A 20,335-nucleotide genomic window follows, 5' to 3' on the forward strand; every position below is an offset into this window, starting at 1 on the left:
TATCAAGGGATTCAGTTTGTGTCGTACTTTATCACAAGTGAATGGCTTACTGGACATATGTTATGGCCTTTAGAATTTGGTTTTGCTTTCATTTTTGTTTGAGCTTGGTTTGTATGAGGAAAAACAGGACTTGCGATAGAAATAAATAAACCTAACAGCTGAATAATTCATAAACTACGTGTTTTACAGCTACGAGGGCTTTCCAGCGAGTCGCCGAGAGAATCCTCTCCACTTTTCGCTAATCCTGACGGCATGCGTAAGCCTCTGTGATTCACGGCAGCCGGGCAATATGCTATGGACTAACACCAGCGGTGCTAATGCGTAATAATTTGCCAACGCATGTTTCCATATTACGTGGCTCAAACATCGCTCCTTTTCATGGTCACTCAGCATCATGAGAAATTAGACGCAATTCTGCGGAAACACACAACGTGCAGAGCAGTAATTTTTTAGGGGAAAATGAGACGTCCTCCCGAAAATAACAACTGCTACAAAGGAAACCCATACGGGTTCCTCGAAAGAGGAGCCTCGCAGTTGAAGAAAAATTTGTCCTGGTCCGGGCCTCAAACCCAGGACCACCACCCTTCCTGGGCAACCGCACTACCATCTGAGTTAACCAGGCGGCTAGCAGATGGCAGCATGAAGTCGAATTTGTCAATAACTCGAAGCAAGGAAGAAGCACGGCTCTTCCCCGAAATAACAACAAAAAGTATCCGCCTAATAAGGTCCTCAAGGAGGGTATTTTGGAGAAGGTTTGCTAGTGCAATACTATCTCCACCGTATGTTCCTTAAAAGTATTGTAAAGAAACTATCGTTCCATTTTTGCAGCTTCCCCGGATTATCGTGTCTCAATTGTTCAATTAGATCCTGATATAATCATTTTACAAGAAACTTGGCTAGGTCCAAATAAAAAATTTTCATCGCAGAAATTATCGCTATTTTCGTTTAGATCGTACTACACGAGGTGGTGGATTACACACATTAGTTTCATCCAGAATTTCACACAAAAATGGTACTGAAACTTCTGTCCCCTGAATTCGAAATTCTAGTAATGACCCTAACTATACCTTTATGTCGGTCATTTTTCATCGCCAATGTGTGATATCATTCAGGGGTTCATGACACACGGCCTCTGGATAGTGTAAATTTTATGAGCGGAAATGACGTCATATTTGCGGGTGATTTCAACTCCCATCATCTCACATGGGGCTTGAAAAAACAGATGTGTGCTATACTCGACTATGGCATTGGTCTCAGGGCAATAATCACTTGTGTCAAAATTGAGATCATCCTACTTTTGTTAGAGGTTTAGCTACCTCTGCTCTAGATCTGACTTTCTCAGGTTCAGGTCCTTGCGCATCCTCCTGGTCGACTGTTGTCTATGTCAGAAATAGTGACCCCACTTTGGTGGTTTTCAATATTATGTGCCCGGTGACATTCTCAGTGCCTCATGTGCGAACATACATAAATTATAATAAATTGCAAAGTAATTCGCGATCATCATTGGCTATCCTATCTGAAGGGAATTCTAAACAAAGAGCAATAAGCATTTGTGCAATCTTAAAGGACTTCTGTAGAAAAGCTGAATTTGAGGTTCACTCAGTCAAATACTCTGAGCGCTGGTGGAATCATGATTACTCGCAGAATCATAGAAGAAAAGCCGCCTGAAAGAAATTGTTACATAGCCAATTCCCGAAAAATTACTCAGACTATTTGTTTCAGCTACATTTAAGCGTATGGTATCGAACGCAAAAGGTGAACACGACATAAAGCAATTTGATTTTCCTGCCGAATCCAATAACAAACAAACGCCATTCGGTTTCCTTAGATGCAAGGAAACGATTCTGTTACGGGTAAACGTCGAATCTACAGTTTAATTCCCAGATGACATGATATTCATTAGAAGTTCTAGCTAAAGGGCTGGAACATCGCTTTTCTTCTAATGTTGCTCCCCCTACATTGATTTCCCGTATTGATGAGGGAGAGAGGTAGCAAAAAAAGGAAAGACAGGGAGGTTAACCAGACGAGCGTCCGGTGTGCTACTCTACACTGGGGGAAAGGAAAAGGGGGAACAGAAAGAGGAAAGTGGGAGAAAGCGAACACTGTGTGTGCACGCACATATTGATGAGGATTTCACGGAGATATCTGTGAATGAATTGCGTTCTGTCTTGCAGAATATTCCAACTGCGACTCCAGGCCCTGGTAGAGTTACCTCGGCAATGTTAAAAATGTTACATAAGGAATCACAAGACGATCTACTAAACAGCATAAATTATTCAGTCAGAGGAGCTTGGTTCCCGCCAGTATGGAAGATCGCAAAGATTATGCCGTTAGAGCAGACAACGTTAGAGCAATCGCCTTTACATTAAATCTTGTGAAGTCGATAGAGAGAGCCCTAAATGTACGCCTTATAATATTATTAATAAAGAAAGCATCTTAGTCCATGTCAAATTGGATTCCGGCCGGGGTGATACATATGGCAGGCGTATATTGACCTGGAAAGTCGTATACAACTTCCACGGCACCAAGGTCACTATGCGGCATTGGTTATGCTTGATACCACCAAGGCACACGATAGGGTCAAGCACGGGATATTGGTAAGCCGGCTGCGAGAACTTAAGTTCCCCTAATATTTGCAAGCATGGATTACGCCATTTATAAGTGACAAAGTTTTATTGGTTCCAGAACTGCTCCTTATAGAGGACATTTAGACAGGCAAAATGAGTTATATAGGGCTCAGTGCTATCTCCGGTTTTATTCAATATTTTACTGAACTCCATTCCATCCAAAGAGGACGTGTACACTTACGTGTACGCGGATGACATTGCACTCTTTTCATCTCAAAGGATATCCAAACACTTTACCAAAAGCTGCAACGGTATTTATCTGTTCTACAAGCTTGGCTAAATTCCATTCACCTGGTTCTAAACGTGAACAAGTGCTCATTGTTCAAAATTCCTCTGAGGGACCCTGTATGTATATCTCTCATACCAGCTTGATTTCATTCCACAAGGAGATGCTATTAAGTACCTTGGTGTTACATATGACGGCTCTCTTTCATTGCGTTCGCACATACGTTATATTGCAGCTAAGGGCATTCGAGTGGTGTATTTGTTGCAACAGTCAATCAGGGATGAGCAGGCCAACCTTGTCATCAATCTACCGTATGTATGTACGTCGTGTCATGGAATTCGGCTGTGTACTATATTATGGGGGGGGGGGGGGGCGCTGCATCTGTTTCGCCTCCTTGTACTTCCAGAAAAGCAAGGATTAAGGCTATGTTTAGGGCTGCCCAAATTTGTAGCTCATACTGTTTTGTATCTAGAAGCACGAATTCCTTCTCTTGTAACTCGGTTCCGAGTGCTCATGGTCCAAACATTTTAAGGGCATACGAATTACCAATAAGACGGTGTCAAACAATGTTCATTTCTCAGCCTAGTATGTTTTTCGATGCCCATTGGTCTCTATTCTATAATCCTCGAGTTAATTTTGTGCAAGCTCTTCTCGGTCCGTTGAACGTTAGGATAAGGAAGGTAAAGCTCATTTGTGACAGGGAAAATTCTTGAATTTGACGATATTTTTCCAAGCAACGAAAAACACCTACCTTACCGAACGTTAAGGGCTATTTTACAGGATTATTTAATAACATCACAAACAAATGTAATTATAGTGACTGATGCCAGGCAGATTCAAGAAAAATGTGGCATCAGTATATTCAGCCCTATTCTCAGCTGGTCATTTTCTTTGCGGCTTCCAGACTTAGTACGAATATTTCTTGCAGAATTTTTTGCAGAAGTACGGGCCCTTCGTAAATTAAGCCCAACAATAGATTATGTAATCACTGTTACCGATTCTTTGTCCTTGTGTACTTAACTGACAACACCTAATGAATCTCAGGTTCTGCGAGTGTGTAAATCCTTAGTACCTCAACACTTAATATCCATTTAGTCTTGGTACCTGGGCATACAGGCCTAGTTCTAAATAAAACAGCTGATTCATTGGCGAAAGAGACACTAGCTGGCCCAGCCATTCAAGTTCTCCCTGCATTAGCCTTGATCATAGCGGCAAGGTTTAGGAGGCAAATGATTACGCGAGAATTCTCTGTGCCATCTATAACAAATTCCTCGGATTTTAAGCACTCATTGTACCCCTGTAAGAGCACTATTTGCCAATCTAGAAAAATTGAAGTAATTATTGGTAGGCTTCCCTGTCGCATACCTTCCTTAAATTTTTATTTATAGAAGGCTCGTCTGACACCCTCAGCGATTTGTCATGTGTGTAGGGAAGATGAAACCACAGAAATGTTTTTTTTTAAATTTCTTGTGGACGATTTATTAGCTTACGAAAATGAACCCTAGAAATAGCACTTTGCCTTCTTGGATTAGCTTTAACTGTTCCATATGCGCTTTCTTTCGGTGCCTCTACACTTGTGTATAGCGACAGGAACGTTAACGCTGCCATCCAAAATTTTCTTTCAGGATCAAGGAGATTTAAACTAACTTTTTAGCCGCCTCTTCTTCCACCAAAAGTGAACTGAAATTAATTTTATGGTCATGGTAGAATCTATAGTTTCATAAAATTGTGCAAGCACTACAATCTTTATCTTTCAATAATCTATAGCTTGCCTATTATTAAATTTTCACTTATTTTACACTTCACTATAACCTACCCTGCTTTGGGAGTGCGCACCGGCCCCAAAACTTGGGTGCAAATGCCACACGCAGTCACAATGTGGGGTTTTATATGCTCAGCCTAACCACAACTCCCCACATCCTAGCGCCAACGTGAACACGAAAATCCCGACACGCGACCGATGTGCGAGCAAAGCCACCGCAGGATCCGCCTAGATTTCCTTACACCATTTCCGTGACTGGCTCAGTTTACTTGGGGAGAAACCAACCCAGCAGCCATTGTGACCTCGGGTGAGGTAGGCAAAGAAATATTCGCCTAAATAAAAAAAATAATGCGCGTTAAACGGTACTTGTTGCAGGAAGGGCACTAGAGTGAAGCTTCCTGCGCCTAATCCCCCGGTTTGGGGTACTTAGCATTTGTCGCCGAATAAACTAGTTATGTATACGCTTCAATGCAAACCGACGAAGTATAGTGTCAGAGTCCACTAGTAGTCTACGTAATGAAACAATAAATCGCAACTGAAAACCGTTGTGTGTAATATCTCATAAGGATGGCTTTAAAGCGCACATGTACCTCTTAATGAAATAGCACGTAACATTGAACAGATAGTTTTTCATACAAAGGCTACCAGTTTCTCAATGGGGTATGTGTGCCACCGGTTACCCGCTCCACAGCGGGCATTCTCCCCACAAGTATCACAAATGCAATTGTTTTTATTATGTCAGTTACGTCACGGTAAACGTCCTTCCACAAGCCCGTCAGCACTAACGCCAATAAATTACACCAACGGGTGAGTAAAGCTTTGCCATTCTATTGTTATATCTATTTGTCGCCAGCCCTGAGGTCGCGCGACTGTCATTGTGGCCGCGCCGGCGGCTTCTTGCACGTCAGTTCACAGGCCGTTTTCGTGAGGAACCGGTTGGCGCCGGTCAGGCACCGGTGCGATTCCAGCACGCGCCGCGTCAACCTGAAGCAGCGCCTCTCGACCTGGATGGATGGATGGATGTTATGAGCGTCCCCTTTGGAACGGGGCGGTGGGTTGCGCCACCAAGCTCTTGCTATTATACTGTCCAATGTCCTACCTGCACCGCCGACGAAGGCGCCTCTGCCGCGAAGAAGGGGAACTTCAGTTGCGCGCTGCCGCAGGGCGCGCTCCGTGGAGCGGTGCAGGGCGGGTAGCGCGGGTTGGTGCAGTGGGCCGTGCACTGGCCGACCGTGGGGAACACGGCACTGCCGTTGGCAGGGCATCCACCCCAGGGGAAGTTCCAGGCTACGCACGCCCGGCCATCGAACCACCACCAGCTGGTGCGGACGTCCTGCCTGCGGATGGGGAGGGCAATTCGACGGGCGGGTCAGCGACGCGGTGAACCGCGCGTCAGCATAGAAGAATGGGCTGGTCAGAAAAGGTTTGTGTCGTGGCAGCACTACATAGCCATAGATTAAAAAACGCGGAAAGAAATAGAGGGCGTACCTCGTCCTGTATCCTCTCGCCTCAAATCTAGGTAGCGCAGCCACGCCACTATTTATGTAGGGAAGGCGTCACCCGGATGCTTGTGTATGGAAGCGGCGGTTCCGAAAGGAATGAAGAAATATAAACAGTAATGCCGCTGTAGCCCACGCGCCTTCGAAGTATACGCACAGTTAGCATGTGACAGTGGTGCAGCTTTACAGTCAAATATTCGTGTCGTACAATACGAGTGACTGTACCACGCCACCTGCAATGCTATGCTAGACTTTCCGCATGCCCATCAAGTTCTTACACTACCTGCCTAATGTCTATGTGCCTTACTACATGTTTCATTAAGAGAAGCAAAAGTAATCAGCAAAGCTATAAAAAGGGCTCTATAAATGGCTTGCGCCACGCAATCTGGTACCAGCCCTTGGACCAGCACGTCATTGAGAATTTTGCAGTGCTTACAATGCCGGAGTGAAAACATCGAAGCGAACGCTGTGCTTTTCTCTCCACGCTCATCGCAAGCAGCCACTCTATGATGTATGCAATCAGATTCTTCCCCTCACTTTAACGACGGTTGTCGTAACATAATGATACGCCCACATATATAGCAGACCATGCAACGTTTCAACTTTACGACCATGGTTCAGTGAAGCAGAAACTTGCTTCTGGTATCACTTGCGAATGATTTAACATATCTTTATTTCAGCGTTAGAGTGATCCGTTTCATTAAGCGACTTCAACTTGCGCGACTAAATTATTACGGCCACAAAATGAATTTTTTTTTCATTCTAGTATAACCACATTGGTTTGGCCACGCTTATTGAAACTAAGAGCAAGGTAGTTAAAAAGAAAATATCCTCAAGCAGCTTGCAACATTTCTTAGATAGGGATACAGGCATCAAATTTGTCAGAATATCTTAAATTCTAATTTATGTATTGCTATGTTTCTTACATTTACCCGGTCTCACGTTAACTTACAGGATGCAAGCGGTATTTGGCGAAATAAACTGAACTATTTGCTACAGAATTCTGTGTGCGTTTGAAGGATACATTGCGGAATGTCATTGTAACCATTTTATTGAATTCAATATTAAGCAACAGATTGTAGCGTTTGTAATATTGAGATCATCGATATTCCCAGTACGCATGATGTGTTAAAACTGTGGGTGCAATGCCGTTATCTACAGCATAGAGTGTGTTTTTTTTTTAGTTCCATCAATATTTTTTAAATGCCCATGGCAGATAGCACAGTTCTAATTCTTTATCTAAATTGCTCGATCAAGTGGCCATTACTTGTAAGAAAAATCAAAATAATTAATTAAGTGATTATCATAATTACGTAAATGAACGTTTTCATCATTAACATTACGGCCAACATCTCTATTACAAATTATAGTTGGTGAGTTGGCAAGGCATATTCACTTGGAACGAATTCTCAGAACTGCACCAGTTTCGAGGTATAACTTTTCAAAGTGTCCGACGGAAGGCATTGGTGTTCCAGTTACTTTTGTGCTTCTATGAATAAAACAGCGTGTTCTTTAAAAAAGTAACTGGTACGCCAATGCATTCGTCGGACACTTTGAAAATTGAAATTTCGAAACTGGTGCAGTCCTGAGGATTCGTTCTAAGTGAATACGCCATGCAAACTCGCCGACTATAATTCGTAGATTGAAATAGAGGTCGTAATGTTAATAATCAAAAAGTTCATTAAAGCAAGTATGCTAATCATGTTTTTGTTTTGATTTCTCGCAGAAGTAATAGTCGCCTGATCGAGTAATTTAGGTAAAGAATTATAACTGTGCAATCTGCCAAATGCAGTTTTTTTTTTTAGTTTGGTGCAGCTAAAAAAAAACCCTGTATATGGGCGGAAGGAATCCAATATGTTCTGTGGCTGTGATTTTCCACTGCAGACAGTTGGATCTCATTGCTTTATACAAGAGGCTTGGAAGATTCTTACAAGGTAAATGTCGCACAGGATGCTCGATGGTATAGACCGTGGCCGAACAAGAGGCCGAAGGTTTTTTTTTTTTTCGGCCACTGCTGGTCACATTTGTTTTATTCATGGCATTACCTAGGACCACTGAGCTTTCGAGACACGCAGCAGTTTATCGAACCGGGTTATTTTCGGGGACGTAAGATTATTGGGCATTCGTCTAAATACGAGGACTTCTACATTTGACCTTATCGGAAGGCAGCAACCGCGGCCGGGAATTTAATTCAATTCCACGTGCTCAGTACACGAACGCCATAACCAGTGAAAGGATCCGCCGCAGGTGTGAATCGAAGCTTGTTAGTAAGAAAAATGACACGGGTCTTTTGCTGGTTTAGTTCTACTGTTTCTGAGACACTCCAGTTTGCTTCCAATAGGGACTTTAGGAAGCAGGTCTATAACTTCAGACGTCAATATTCAATTAAAAAATGTTGAAAATAACAATATTTCAGAAATCTAACAACGAAGTTTACAACTCTCTCTCTCGCGCGCCAATAAAAACAATATCAGTTCTATAAACTGCACCTAATAACACATGTAAAGCACACAAAATTCATCTAATTTTTCACCATCCATGTTAGACCTCTAACTTGTTAGCAGAACTTTTACAAAACCCTCGTAAACGACACCACAGTTTTACGCAAGCGGCCAATTCATAACAAATTTGTCCTCTTCATATGCTCGAAGAAATTCTGTTGACAGGACTTCGATAGCTAATTTTGGTGCAGGGTTACCGATTTGTAAGCTTTGTGCGTCTATATTTTAGGACTTATCAATTTTCGTCCATTAATCCATTCAAATTTTGGGGCCCTCAATAAGAATCTCGTTTGCTAAGTGCCTAGACCTTAACTTTCTCCCTCAAATTGAGTAAGGTGTATTCAAATCGGCCAAGGGTGTGTCTCAAAATGCATCTATGTCGGAATTGGAGTTCGTCCCAAACTAAACGTTCCTCTTAAAGGTTAGCAAGAAATGAATTACGGCGTCCAAGACTGTAGACGTAGTATGACATCATTGTATTCCATTACATGTTCCCCAAGCTAAAGTAACAAGTAAACATTGTAGAATTATCGGCACATTCCTCCTTGAACTCTCGGTCAGTTGGTACTTGCGCCGTCCGTACTCTTGAACATCACGCAAATGCCCCGTGGTGCGCTGTACAAGTACTTCCGTTCACGTGTGCCTTCGGCCGGTGGCTGCTGTAGGATAAGGTTAATATTTGTTTTATTCATTCAAACGTGGCGCGTAATTTGAATTCACAGTTAAACCACAGAGTTTGTGTCCCTAGTTTCCACGATAGTAGTGCAAACCGGCAGAGTCCGCTACTGGCATAACTCTGCGGCGTTACCTAATTTCTTCTTTGCCGCTATAAGTTTAACGCGCCATTTCCGATGGCGTGACGCTGACGGCCAGCCCGAGGCTACGCGATCACGAGAAAGGTTCCGTACCTCCTGCAGCCAAGCAGAAGCGTCTTGTCGAGGCAGGCCTCGTGCGGCGGCTGGACGAGCACGCAGCTCCTCTCGCATTCGCGCCACGAGGAGAACCGGTTGGGGCCGCGGTTGCACAGCTGCGCCGGGTGGTCGTCGCCGGTCGCCACGCAGGCGTTGATCGAGGCCCGGTAGACGAACTCGCGACGCGGCTCCCGGCAGTACGTGTAGAAGACGACGCCGCATTCGGGCCTCGTCTGGAACAACGTGCATTGGAGTCGAAGCTCCGGTTATAACGAAGTGGTTCTTGCGCTAGAAATAGCTCAATATGTAGATGGTCTATAAACATATGGGAAAATGGATGGGCGTTACTGTTGTTTAGTTACAGCGATACAAAGAAAATTGGCAGCTCATCGGAAATTACTTGTTTTCTTTAATCGAATTATAGAACTTATCGAGAAATACGGTCGGAGAAATGGCCACCGCGGTAGCTGAACTGGTTTTGCACCGCGCGCCTGATGCGGGAGGTTCGCGTTCCGCTCTCATCTGCGTTAAATTGTATTTTCGTCCCCTTCCATTCCCCCTTTTTCTTAGTAGTTTTACATTTCGAATCTGAAAAAGAAAACAAATGATTACCCGTGTGCTTTTTCTCGCTTCACTGTCCGGTTTCTTCATTTCGATATATCAGGTAATTGGATATATCGATGAATTTCTATTCTATATTACTAATCATTGATGTTCAGTGCTATATTTATGCTTTTCCATATATTGTATTTCCCCACTCATGCGACAGCCGTTTTGGGCTACAGTATGTTGAAACAAATAAACAAATAAATACTAAGGTGTAACGATCTATACACACTTTATGATGAGTTCGTTATAGAGGATATAGAGCAAAGCTGCGCGACTGTGTTGAAGCTCACCATGGCGACCCGACTCGCAGCAACACATGGTAGCAAACACAGACACCCGGTAGTCTATCAGGTTATGCTTCGCATGGCACCATACGCCATTAGGTTCGAGCGTATTGTGAAGCACACTCGCTGTCAAAACGATGGAGGGAGGAAGCGCGGCAGCAGCAGTGAGCGAACATCATGATCTCCATGTTGTCTCTCGCGTCAACGCAAACTAAGCGGCGAGCGCACACCACACACAAAGCTACAAGCAGTCAGAGCACTGTCACCATCGCAGGTCGTATTCAAAATGAGGCCTGCGCGGCCAAGCCATAGGCAGCAGCCGCCGTAGTAGAACGCCTCCTCCCCCTCCCTCCCCTCCCCTCGGTGCCTTGCGCACGACGGAACACGGCATGCTTCCTTCCCGCTTTCCTTCCCTGCGCGCCCAAGATTGAGCTACCATCGTCGCCTCACACTCGCACGCTTTCACTCGCACATACAGCATATGGCGCGCGGCGACGATGCTATCGCCCTTGGATGTTGCGCCGAACATCACAGCGACGCCGACTGTGACGATGACGGCAGGAATGCGCCTCGAGTGTTCAAATAATTGCTATCGCAATAAAACCATGCGGTAAACAGTGTATATGCCACTGCAGGTGGTTTTATGGCGCCAATTGTAGGCGCTCTAGGTCAAATATACACATCCCATTCTCTCGTTCGTTTTCAAGCATTTACGGATCAAATCCCGGCCACGGCGGCCGCATTTCGATGGCGGCGAAATGCGAAAACCCCCATGTACTTAGATTTAGGCGCACGTTAAAGAACCTCAGGTGATCGAAATTTCCGGCGTCCTCCCCTACGGCGTGCCTCATAATCAGAAAATGGTTTTGGTATGTAAAACCCCACAATTGAATGGAATTGAATTTCAAGCATTTAGTTTGTATGAATGTCGTTAAATGAATTTCGCTTGTTGGATAACGTATGAAGTAAAATCCGCTATACTCTGGTTCGTTATAATCAGATTTATATGTATTACTAAGAACGCACGGATAGAGCACTGGGAAGCATATAGACATTTATATACTAAGTGCTTACAGCCAATGTATCTGCCCATATAAGTCCATACGTTAACAGACCTCACACATGGTCTGTTCACTTGTGCCATTAGACCGTTAATCTACATATTTGCTCAATGGCTGGAGTTAACGGTGCGTTAATGCACTTGCAAGCATGGCGCTCTCTAACATCAGGCTTACTTAAAACGAAAAAGGCTCCCGAGATTACATCACAGGACACCACTTTACAAATATGTCACTTTATGAGCGTTACCCATTAATTGAGTCAGTTATGTGGCTGCGTTTACGGGTGCATAGGGTATCACGTCGCCAAGCCAAAAGACCTGCAGATTACTGACGTTACCCACCACAGGCCTAACTCTTCCGAAGTTTCGTGAAAAAATAATTGCATTATGTAGTCAACACGTAAACGTTCTAAAGACGAAACAATTTACTATGCAAGCGTCGCGAGAAGAAACCTGAACTAGATCAACGTGCCGCGAACGGGCTGGTTTTCCAAAGCGCCAGAAACAGCACCCTCTCATTCATCGCTCGTCATGTTTACACTTACGGATCTCCGGAACGGTTGCTCCAGTGGATTCTCGGCAGTCACGAAGCTGGCGCTTGCGTTGCCGTATCCGACAGCCGGCTGCTCAACGGTCGAGTCCCCGTCTCCTGGTTCGCTCGCAGTCGACGGCCACTTCCAGGCGGCGTCAGTGACCGCCTCGTCAGCTGGGACGCCAGCATCATGCCATAGTGGGTACTCCGTATACGGCACTCCAGGCAGCAGCGGTCTGATGGCTGCCAATCCTGCAGCGAGAGGGGTTGCCAAGAGGGATCGAGTCACGTGGCACACGAGGCCAAGTTGTCGAAATAGTTCCCAAAAGCGGACCACCAGCTGCTCGAAGAGATACTTTGCAGGAAATTCGTTAGCCATTACGGAACTGGCGGTTTAGAAGGTCTACTTGAAGGGACAGTAAAGCGAAACACTAACTTTGTTTAGACGGATAAAATATTCCTCGAAAACACTGTTCTTCATTCCTCGAAAAGAGGTTTGTTATTAGAATAAAGCAAGTTCAAGTTTTCCTTTTTTTTTTCCAATGCGCGACACAACTACACCGCCAGAACGTCAGCGTGACGTTACAAATATCAGTGCATTTTCTGGCATTTACGACGCTGTGGCCCAGTAACAATCCTCCAAGCTTAACAAGTTCAATCTTTGGGCACTATATAATACAAAAATAGTGCTCATTATTGATAAACAGTTATCTAGACGAAGCCAGACGCCGTGGAAATCTGTGATGTCACGACAAGTTGTTGCGCGAACTCTCAGTCGGCGATCCCACCCGTCTTTCATTCTAGCGGGGTTTTTTTTTGCTGTTTGCTTATCAAGCCTCGTATCCCTCTTTTACAATTTTTATAAGCATAATATACTAATAGGGTTCCACTTATCATTCTCTTTACTGTCCATTTAAGGCTATAGAAGTTCACTCATACGCATATCTACACTAGAGGGCGAGCCTATGTATGTTGTATGTATGCATGTATGTATGTATGTATGTATGTATGTATGCATGTATGTATGTATGTATGTTGTATGTATGTATGTTGTATGTTGTATGTATGTATGTGTATGGTTCATGATGCCGACAGTGGTGGCCAGCGCAGAGACGACCAGCAGTGCGGACAAGAGCGCAGCGCCGACCATCAGAGCCGCTGTTTCCACTAGAGGTCAGTGCAGCATAGCGGACTATAGCGCAGCTGCTCAGGTCGACCCATCTGCCCCCCTTTAATGTACGTAAAATCTCTCTCTCTCTCTCTTTCTCTCCCTCTCTCTTTCTTTTTACTCACACGCAATCTTTTGTCGAATATATTAAGTTCGGTGGAAATTAGCAAGGTACACGAAGTTTAACGAGAGGAAATTGTCGACAACTCGATATAATATTATACAAAATATAGAGTTGTAACTATCGTTACGCTCAGATTCCCTGTACAGGAGAACAAATGTACCCAGCTTTTGTGGCAGTGAGCGAAAGGCTGAAAATCCTTGGGTTGTTTCAATAAAGGCTACCAGCTGTAAATGTGTAAAAAGCAGATTAAACATTTGAAAGATCCGTAACTGGCGATCTCCTTCACGTGTTCATTTGAAATACCATCGCGGCAAAGATATGGCTGAATTGATATGGGCGGATCATATTGACACGGGCGTAAAAACTGATTTATTTATAACAGGTCGGACAGTGAATGCCATAAGCTACTGCATTCTGTTACTGCTTCGAGCTGCAGTTTCTGCTCTTGCTTCACCGGTATCAACACACTGTGAAAGACTGAACTGAAATTGAGGCGGGAAGTGGATAGAAGAACGACATGGATGGCAGAGATAGAGTAATGCTGTCCTTCATGGACAGTGGCCTCTATGATAAGCATGTTTTCACATTTAGGTGCAGCGCACGTTACACTACCTTAAATAATGGTGACCGCTGGGTTTGTTTTTTGGTGAACTGGCTATATTTCTCGGATTATGAAATGAAAATTTTGTGGGAATAAATTTGCCGGAACAATGCCGCCGTGCTTTAACATTAGCTTATAGAAGCGCTCGTATAACGCCGTGCGTTAACGTGCTACCTCGAGCCACCGTTAATGACGTGTCGGCTGTCAAACAGTACTACGAAGATTATCAATGCCCAAAGCCAGCCGCTTCCCTGCCCGCGGTGAGTACCCAAGTGTCCGCTGCCCGTGGCACGCGGCAGCAGCTCACCAGCGACGGCATCGCGTAGGCGGTGTTCGTCGGCACCTCCAGGCGCCGTGGTCGACTGGCGGTTCATGATGCCGGCAGTGGTGGCCAGCGCAGAGACGACCAGCAGTGCGAACAGGAGCGCAGCGCCGACCGTCAGAGGCAGCCGGCCTCCCATCCAGCCGCCCGAGAGGTTCCCGTTGCGCCCGCCCGGCGGCAGGTCCGTCGCCGTGGCCACGTCGCGTCGCGTGCAGTCGACGGCGCAGCTACGGGTGTTCGGTGCCAGGGCCGCCCTGCTGCTGACGCGCACTGCGCGGCGAGGCCTGCGACCACGCGTGAGCGATCGTGTTCCCGCATCCGCAGACATAAGGTGGACCAACGTACAGCAGCTCCTTTTCAATGACGAGCGGTTGTTTACGCGTCGCCGCATCTGAAGCTATACATGAGGTTGCGATCTATTGCTAACCCTAAATCGGTGGCAACAAAATTTTTAGTTCTCGGGGGAAATTTAAAGCAGCCTTTTCGTCCGTTCAGTACACATCTAAAATTATGATATCTATTGTCCATGAAAGCGTCCGTGGGATCCGAGGAGATCTGATGAAAATAAATCCTATGTTTTCTGCGAGAACCGTTTGGATGATGGTTTACTCTCATAGAAACGTATGGACTCTACACGAGGTTACTAATCTCCGACTTCAATATTGGCGCCTTTCTGGCTTCCTATGATGAAGATCGTGAGTCTGATTTTTCATGACAATGAATTAATGTGCCAAGAGTAAGTCCGATTTCAACTCAAAAACTCGCTTTTACTGCAAGCTCGCAGAATTGAAAACAGGTGTTCGACTAGTATACTACGAAAGAAAATGTATATTGTTGTGGTATTATGGAGATGCAGAAAAATCATAAAGTACGCCAGTGGTTTGGTTACATGATGAGGCAAATTATGAAAGAGCTTCTTTTCAGTGTTTTTTGCGAGCATTGCTACATGTCAAAAGAAAAACTTCACAACGCAGTGTCAGAGTCAAAGTAAACAGTCAGAGTAAAACTAAAACCGATAAGGCGTTATCATGCAATTCGAACACGCTCCCTGTGTTCATCTACCGTGTCACTGGTCGAACCACTCGTGCGCCTGTGGGAAATTATTAAACCCAGCTTTAAAAAAATATAAAGTCTGTGCCCATCAATCGACCCCTGATCAGCCCCCAAATAAGGGGGCCCCTAACGTACCACACTCGGGCGCTGTCACCGCTGCTTGCGCTGCTGGTACTTGTGCCACTGCTGGCGCTGCTGCTGGTAGTGGCGGAACTGTCGACGGTGCTGCTCAAGTCGCTGCCTGCGGTGTACAGGACGGCCGAGTGCCGGGAGCACCGCCACGGGCCTGACGGGGAGGCGATAAAGGGGAACGTCGACGACGACCCGGCAGTCCACAGCGTTGTCTCCGTGGTATGCTGCGTAAGTGAAAGAACAGAGTGCCGAACGTTCCCGTTTTCTCATGGAGGTGCATCTTTTAAAGAGGCTGTATCCCATGGATCAATCACATTCTCGTGGTCTGGGCCGCTGTGATGTAACGATCCCTTTGGCTTGATTCTATACATTCGTTATCATACACCCTTCGCGGCCGGCTGATTCCTGTAACAGCAAAGAAGAGTGCCGCTCAGACTACTGACCAAGCGCGAAACAGAATAGTATTGGTATAGGAGACGTTCATGCCCACCAGCGACCGCTTCCTGGTAGTGAATGAAACGAATCTCAAAGGTTTTGCTCTTGCGGGTTGCAGAAGCCGCAAGCGATTGTAGGAGAAGGAAATACGTCATAGCCGCGATGTTTTAGACAATACTTATGGAATAGTTACATAATAACGGCTCTGTTACAATCCTATCCTAGCCATTGGAATATGCAGTAAACAAGCCCATATAGTTTCCTACAAATTTATTAGAGACAACTTTGTAGCACTATATCTGTATATATACAGGGTGTTTCAGCGAAAATATATTTTTTTTAATTGCCGATGGCGGATAGCACAATTTTAGTCAATGAGCTGGTCAGCTCGAAGAGGCGGACGTTACGTGCACAAATAACTGAAACGAATAATAGAATATTTAGCAAATCTCACACATGAAATTATTAACTAATTATCATGAGGCACATATTGCAGTTTACAAATTATAACAGGTGTTTAATTATTTATTATTTATTTTGTTTATTTATTTAATATTTATTTTTGACTACACTGATAGCGGAGCAGTAAGAGCTTAAACAGTTAAGGTACCTTTCCCAAGCTGACGGGGTGCCGGTTCGTTTTGCAGTTCTGTATGAACGTTTCTTTTTGTTTCTCAGTAGGTGAAGGGACTTTGTGAACCACGGTTAATTTTTGTCTTCAGTTATTCTTATTAAAGAAATGTTCTGCTCAACCAATGCGCATAACTTATCTCTGAACAGGACCCAGTTATCATGAACAGACCTGTTGTGGAACGAAAATAGAAATTAATGTTCAAGAACTGATTCTAGCTCAGTGTTGATTACTTCATAATTTCCCTTGTTGTAGTCACGATCTGTCTTTCTTGAGACATCTGTAAATGGTAATGGGATACTGATGGATACATTCAGTAATCTGTGGTCACTGAAACCATCCGAGCATGTCCCTTGTTCTGTAGTTTCCGGGGCGTTAGTATAAGATCTAGGACGTTAGAGCCACGGGTAGGTTCTTTAATGATGTGGAACCGATTATAATCTAATGTTAGGCTAATGAATTCTGATGAAAAACTGCAACATGACGACAAGTTTGCCATAAGGTAATCTGCCATAATAGGCAACCTAGTAGGCAACGCCTACTAGCTAGCACAAGGCCGGTGCACTTCAATCTGTGACGCCATGCTACCTTGCCCGACTGCCAAAGAATCTAATGTGGACGCCCCCGGAGTAAGCCGCTGTGATTTTAACGTCACCGTTTTCATCATGCCCGACTTGGCAATGAAAACTTCGGTCCAAGTAGCGTGAAGTCATAAACCAGAGGGCACAGGCCTCCTATCCAGGAGGTGTTGACTGAGTCCGACCACGTGGCCCCTATCTTGATAGCAATCTGCGATGGGGACAGAGTCTAGGTGCGCCAAGGGCTGATAGATTCGCGTACACTACATTCTCGCCGCTTAGTTCACGTTGAAGCGAGACGGAGCGTTAAGGTCAATTCGCTAGCTGCAGCGGCCACGCTTCCTCACGCCAGCATTCTGACAGCAAGTGTCCGCGGTCATCAAGTCAGATGTGTTCATGCTTGTGTGTGCGCGCGTGTCACCATGCTTGTTAATTTAGTTAGTAAACCTTACAAGTTTATACAGCACATAAATCTACTATCCTTATTTCTTATAGCAGTCTAATAATTCACTATCACAATTGATACTTCGCCTTTCGGGCAAAATTGGGACTTTTTTGTCAAGTTTTATCTCCCTAGATTTCCAAAGATGATTTTATTTCTAAATGCACGAAAGCAATAAGTGTCTTAGCAAATGCAGGATCATTACGAATTGCTGCACCTACAACGCAATATATTTCCAATATTTTTCCTTGGTGGTATAATTTTCAAAGCGACTATACCTCAATAAAGGCAAATTTCATTTCTTTTTCATTTCATTACCTTAAAGACCTCTTGCGGGGTATTACATAAGGGACGATTGGATACGGGGCAAATCGACGATTTTAGGAAATTTTCGGTATATAATGGCAATCGGATTACGGAAATTAACCCTTACGTACTAGTGCCGTGGTCGCCATGCAAAAGAAGTTTGACGCGCTACATCCCGGTGGTGGATTTCGCGACGTACAAGTTTTAGCGTTGAGGAATCGGAATAGGGTAGCCAAACTTTCAGAAACACAAGATCTTTTTTCTTTTTTCGCACTCTTTGAAATGCCGCGTGTTTTCTGAGCACGAATCACCAGCCCATTTTTGTGGGCACGAGATCTTTCTACCAAAACGAGTGAGATTTTTCAATATTCACGTCCCGACGTGGCACGGCCCCCTTATTACCTCTCAGCAGTATGTAGGCCTGTGCTGCTGAACATGCTCCGAACGAGCTGCGCCCAATTTTTACAACATTAGATGGAATATCAACGTTCGTCCTAAACAGCCAAAAATTCGGGCAGAACTAACCAACAGTGATTATCCAGTTATGCCAGTAGGTGAAACCGCGTCACGTATCAGGCGCTTACTGCAGCCAGGCTCCCCTGTGGCGCTGCCCTCTGCCGGCGCTGCAGCCGTGTAGTGCCGGCACCGCGAAGGCTGAAAGCACAGCAGGCCACAAAGGAGGCCCGCGAAGCAAGACGCCAAATGAAGAACAGAAAAAGTGATTATGCTGAGTACCTGGCAGGTGCTTATTGACTGAGTCCGTCAATTTCTTTTTCGCGAGTTCTACTGGTTAACAAAGCGGCTTTTTCATCTAAAAATCAATTAGCCTAAGGAAACAATTTATCAGCATTTTGCCTGTTATTTCACCAACCTCAAATGCGGAGAATAATCATGTTCTCATTATTGAATGCGCGGACTTAAAATATACTGCAGTATAATTATCCGCGTCAATTTAAGCGCTATTCTGACAAATTACATTTACTGCATAATAATTATTATATTGTAACTAGGCTACAAGCAGTAAAACATTTGACAACAAATAGCATAATGATATTAGGTTCATATATTAGTATCGTAAAAATAAAAAATTTCTGCACACCACGATACCATATTATGCTCATGCTAACGCCTGCGGTTACTCGGAAAGAGGGTGAACAGTGTGCTTTAAAATACACAGCAGCTGTAGGGAATATACCATGTTACCGGCCTTTAGGCCTCGCTACTCGAGAAGGGTTCGATGCCTCTGCTTACGGTTGGTCCTCTTTGTGCCACGTTCACGAGTCCGGCGACCTGCTCCGACTTCGTCCGAGGCCTGTGGCTGCACGGGAGTCCATGCTGCTCGGCCTCGAATGCAGTCGGGGCAGCAGGCTGTCGCCGAGACGCTAGCAGAGGAGGCCATGCCCTTAGCTGTCCCTCGGACTTGCAAGCACGACGATTGGTCAACGGTGAACGCTGCCACTCGCTGCTCTCGAACGAAGAAGTTTTGCCCGGCCCAGCGATCGTCTGGCCAGACTCGACGCTGTACGTGAGCTGTGCCAGGGACACGTCTTGCGCGGGCACGGTGGTGACGGCGGCTCGGGCGAAGCTGGTGCTCGGAGTGTCCTCTGTCGTGTACGTAGAGCCGCTCCCCGTGCTGTAGAAGGATCCTGCCTGGCTCGTGGTCCTGGTCCTGGTGTCCTTGGAGATCCAGGGTTTCATTGTCGTGAGGCCCTCGGTTCTGCTGCGCTTCTTTTTCGTCTGGCACGAGCTCGGAACGCAGAAGCGTGCCGCGTGGCGCGTGGTTTTGATAATGAAGATGGCTCTCACATTGTGGCACGTGTCCACAACAAGGGGATTGCTCAAGAAACTGTTGGTACGTTTAAAGAAAAACAAATACATAATAGGTAACGAAAGTCATGCAGAAGAGAAACAATCGATATCATGCATAATTGCTCCAAGATTTCCAAAAAGAACAAAACGGTAATGTCACAATATTGGAGCCATTTATTGGTGTTTCAAATAAAATTACACGTTCCGGAGGAAATTTCACTGCGGTAAAAGCCAAGAGCCTAGACCCCAAAGGAAAGAATAATTGGGGAAGTTAAGAGAAGCATTCGTATCGAGAATCGATGACAGAATAAAATTTGCGGCAGAACTCATCTAATGACGATTGTCCACGTTATTGCTATTAGCGTCGAATTAAGGAGGAGGATGACAACGAAGGAAGGAAAGGTAGGCAGGTCGGACCAGACGCACGTCCGGTTTGCTAGCCTACACAGGGGAAGGGGCTTAAGGGAAGAAAAGAAAGGAGAGCGAGGGAAGAAGGTGCTATTAGTGTGAGTACATGCAGACATTAAATCAATGTGTAGGCATAGCGTATGCCGACACAAAGCCATGTCATGTATAAGGCGGTTGTGCAGCCGGGCTGCTCACGCGCTTGCGTCTGGACACGCTGTGCCAAATTCGTGTTTGGCACGTGTGTGGCACGTTTGTCGATGTTGATTCACACGAGATTGAATATATATATAACGCCGGTTTGATTAGTCGCAGCAG

General features: G+C 45.1%; 1 protein-coding gene across 1 annotated transcript; it reads right to left on the bottom strand.

Moving 5' to 3' along the window:
• Positions 1-5,327: 5,327 nt before the first annotated feature.
• Positions 5,328-20,031, bottom strand: LOC139059895 (uncharacterized). The gene is made up of 7 exons (XM_070538445.1): positions 19,055-20,031; positions 15,415-15,635; positions 14,212-14,510; positions 12,025-12,263; positions 9,524-9,759; positions 5,715-5,952; positions 5,328-5,619 (listed from the first exon to the last, which is right to left on the bottom strand). The coding sequence occupies exons 1-7, from the start codon at positions 19,679-19,681 to the stop codon at positions 5,488-5,490; spliced, it is 1,992 nt and encodes a 663-aa protein (XP_070394546.1). The 5' UTR covers positions 19,682-20,031; the 3' UTR covers positions 5,328-5,487.
• Between the last annotated feature and the right edge of the window lie 304 nt (positions 20,032-20,335).

Source organism: Dermacentor albipictus, chromosome 5, assembly GCF_038994185.2.
Source record: "Dermacentor albipictus isolate Rhodes 1998 colony chromosome 5, USDA_Dalb.pri_finalv2, whole genome shotgun sequence".
Lineage (NCBI taxonomy): Eukaryota > Metazoa > Arthropoda > Arachnida > Ixodida > Ixodidae > Dermacentor > Dermacentor albipictus.

Excerpts from the sequence above, each read along its gene's own strand:
- LOC139059895 (XM_070538445.1), bottom strand. The coding sequence starts at position 19,681 with ATGTATTTGTTTTTCTTTAAACGTACCAACAGTTTCTTGAGCAATCCC. Across the intron at positions 12,264-14,211 it reads CCTACGCGATGCCGTCGCTG|GATTGGCAGCCATCAGACCG; the intron begins GTGAGCTGCTGC and ends CTCTCGCTGCAG. Across the intron at positions 5,953-9,523 it reads CTTCTGCTTGGCTGCAGGAG|GCAGGACGTCCGCACCAGCT; the intron begins GTACGGAACCTT and ends CCCCATCCGCAG.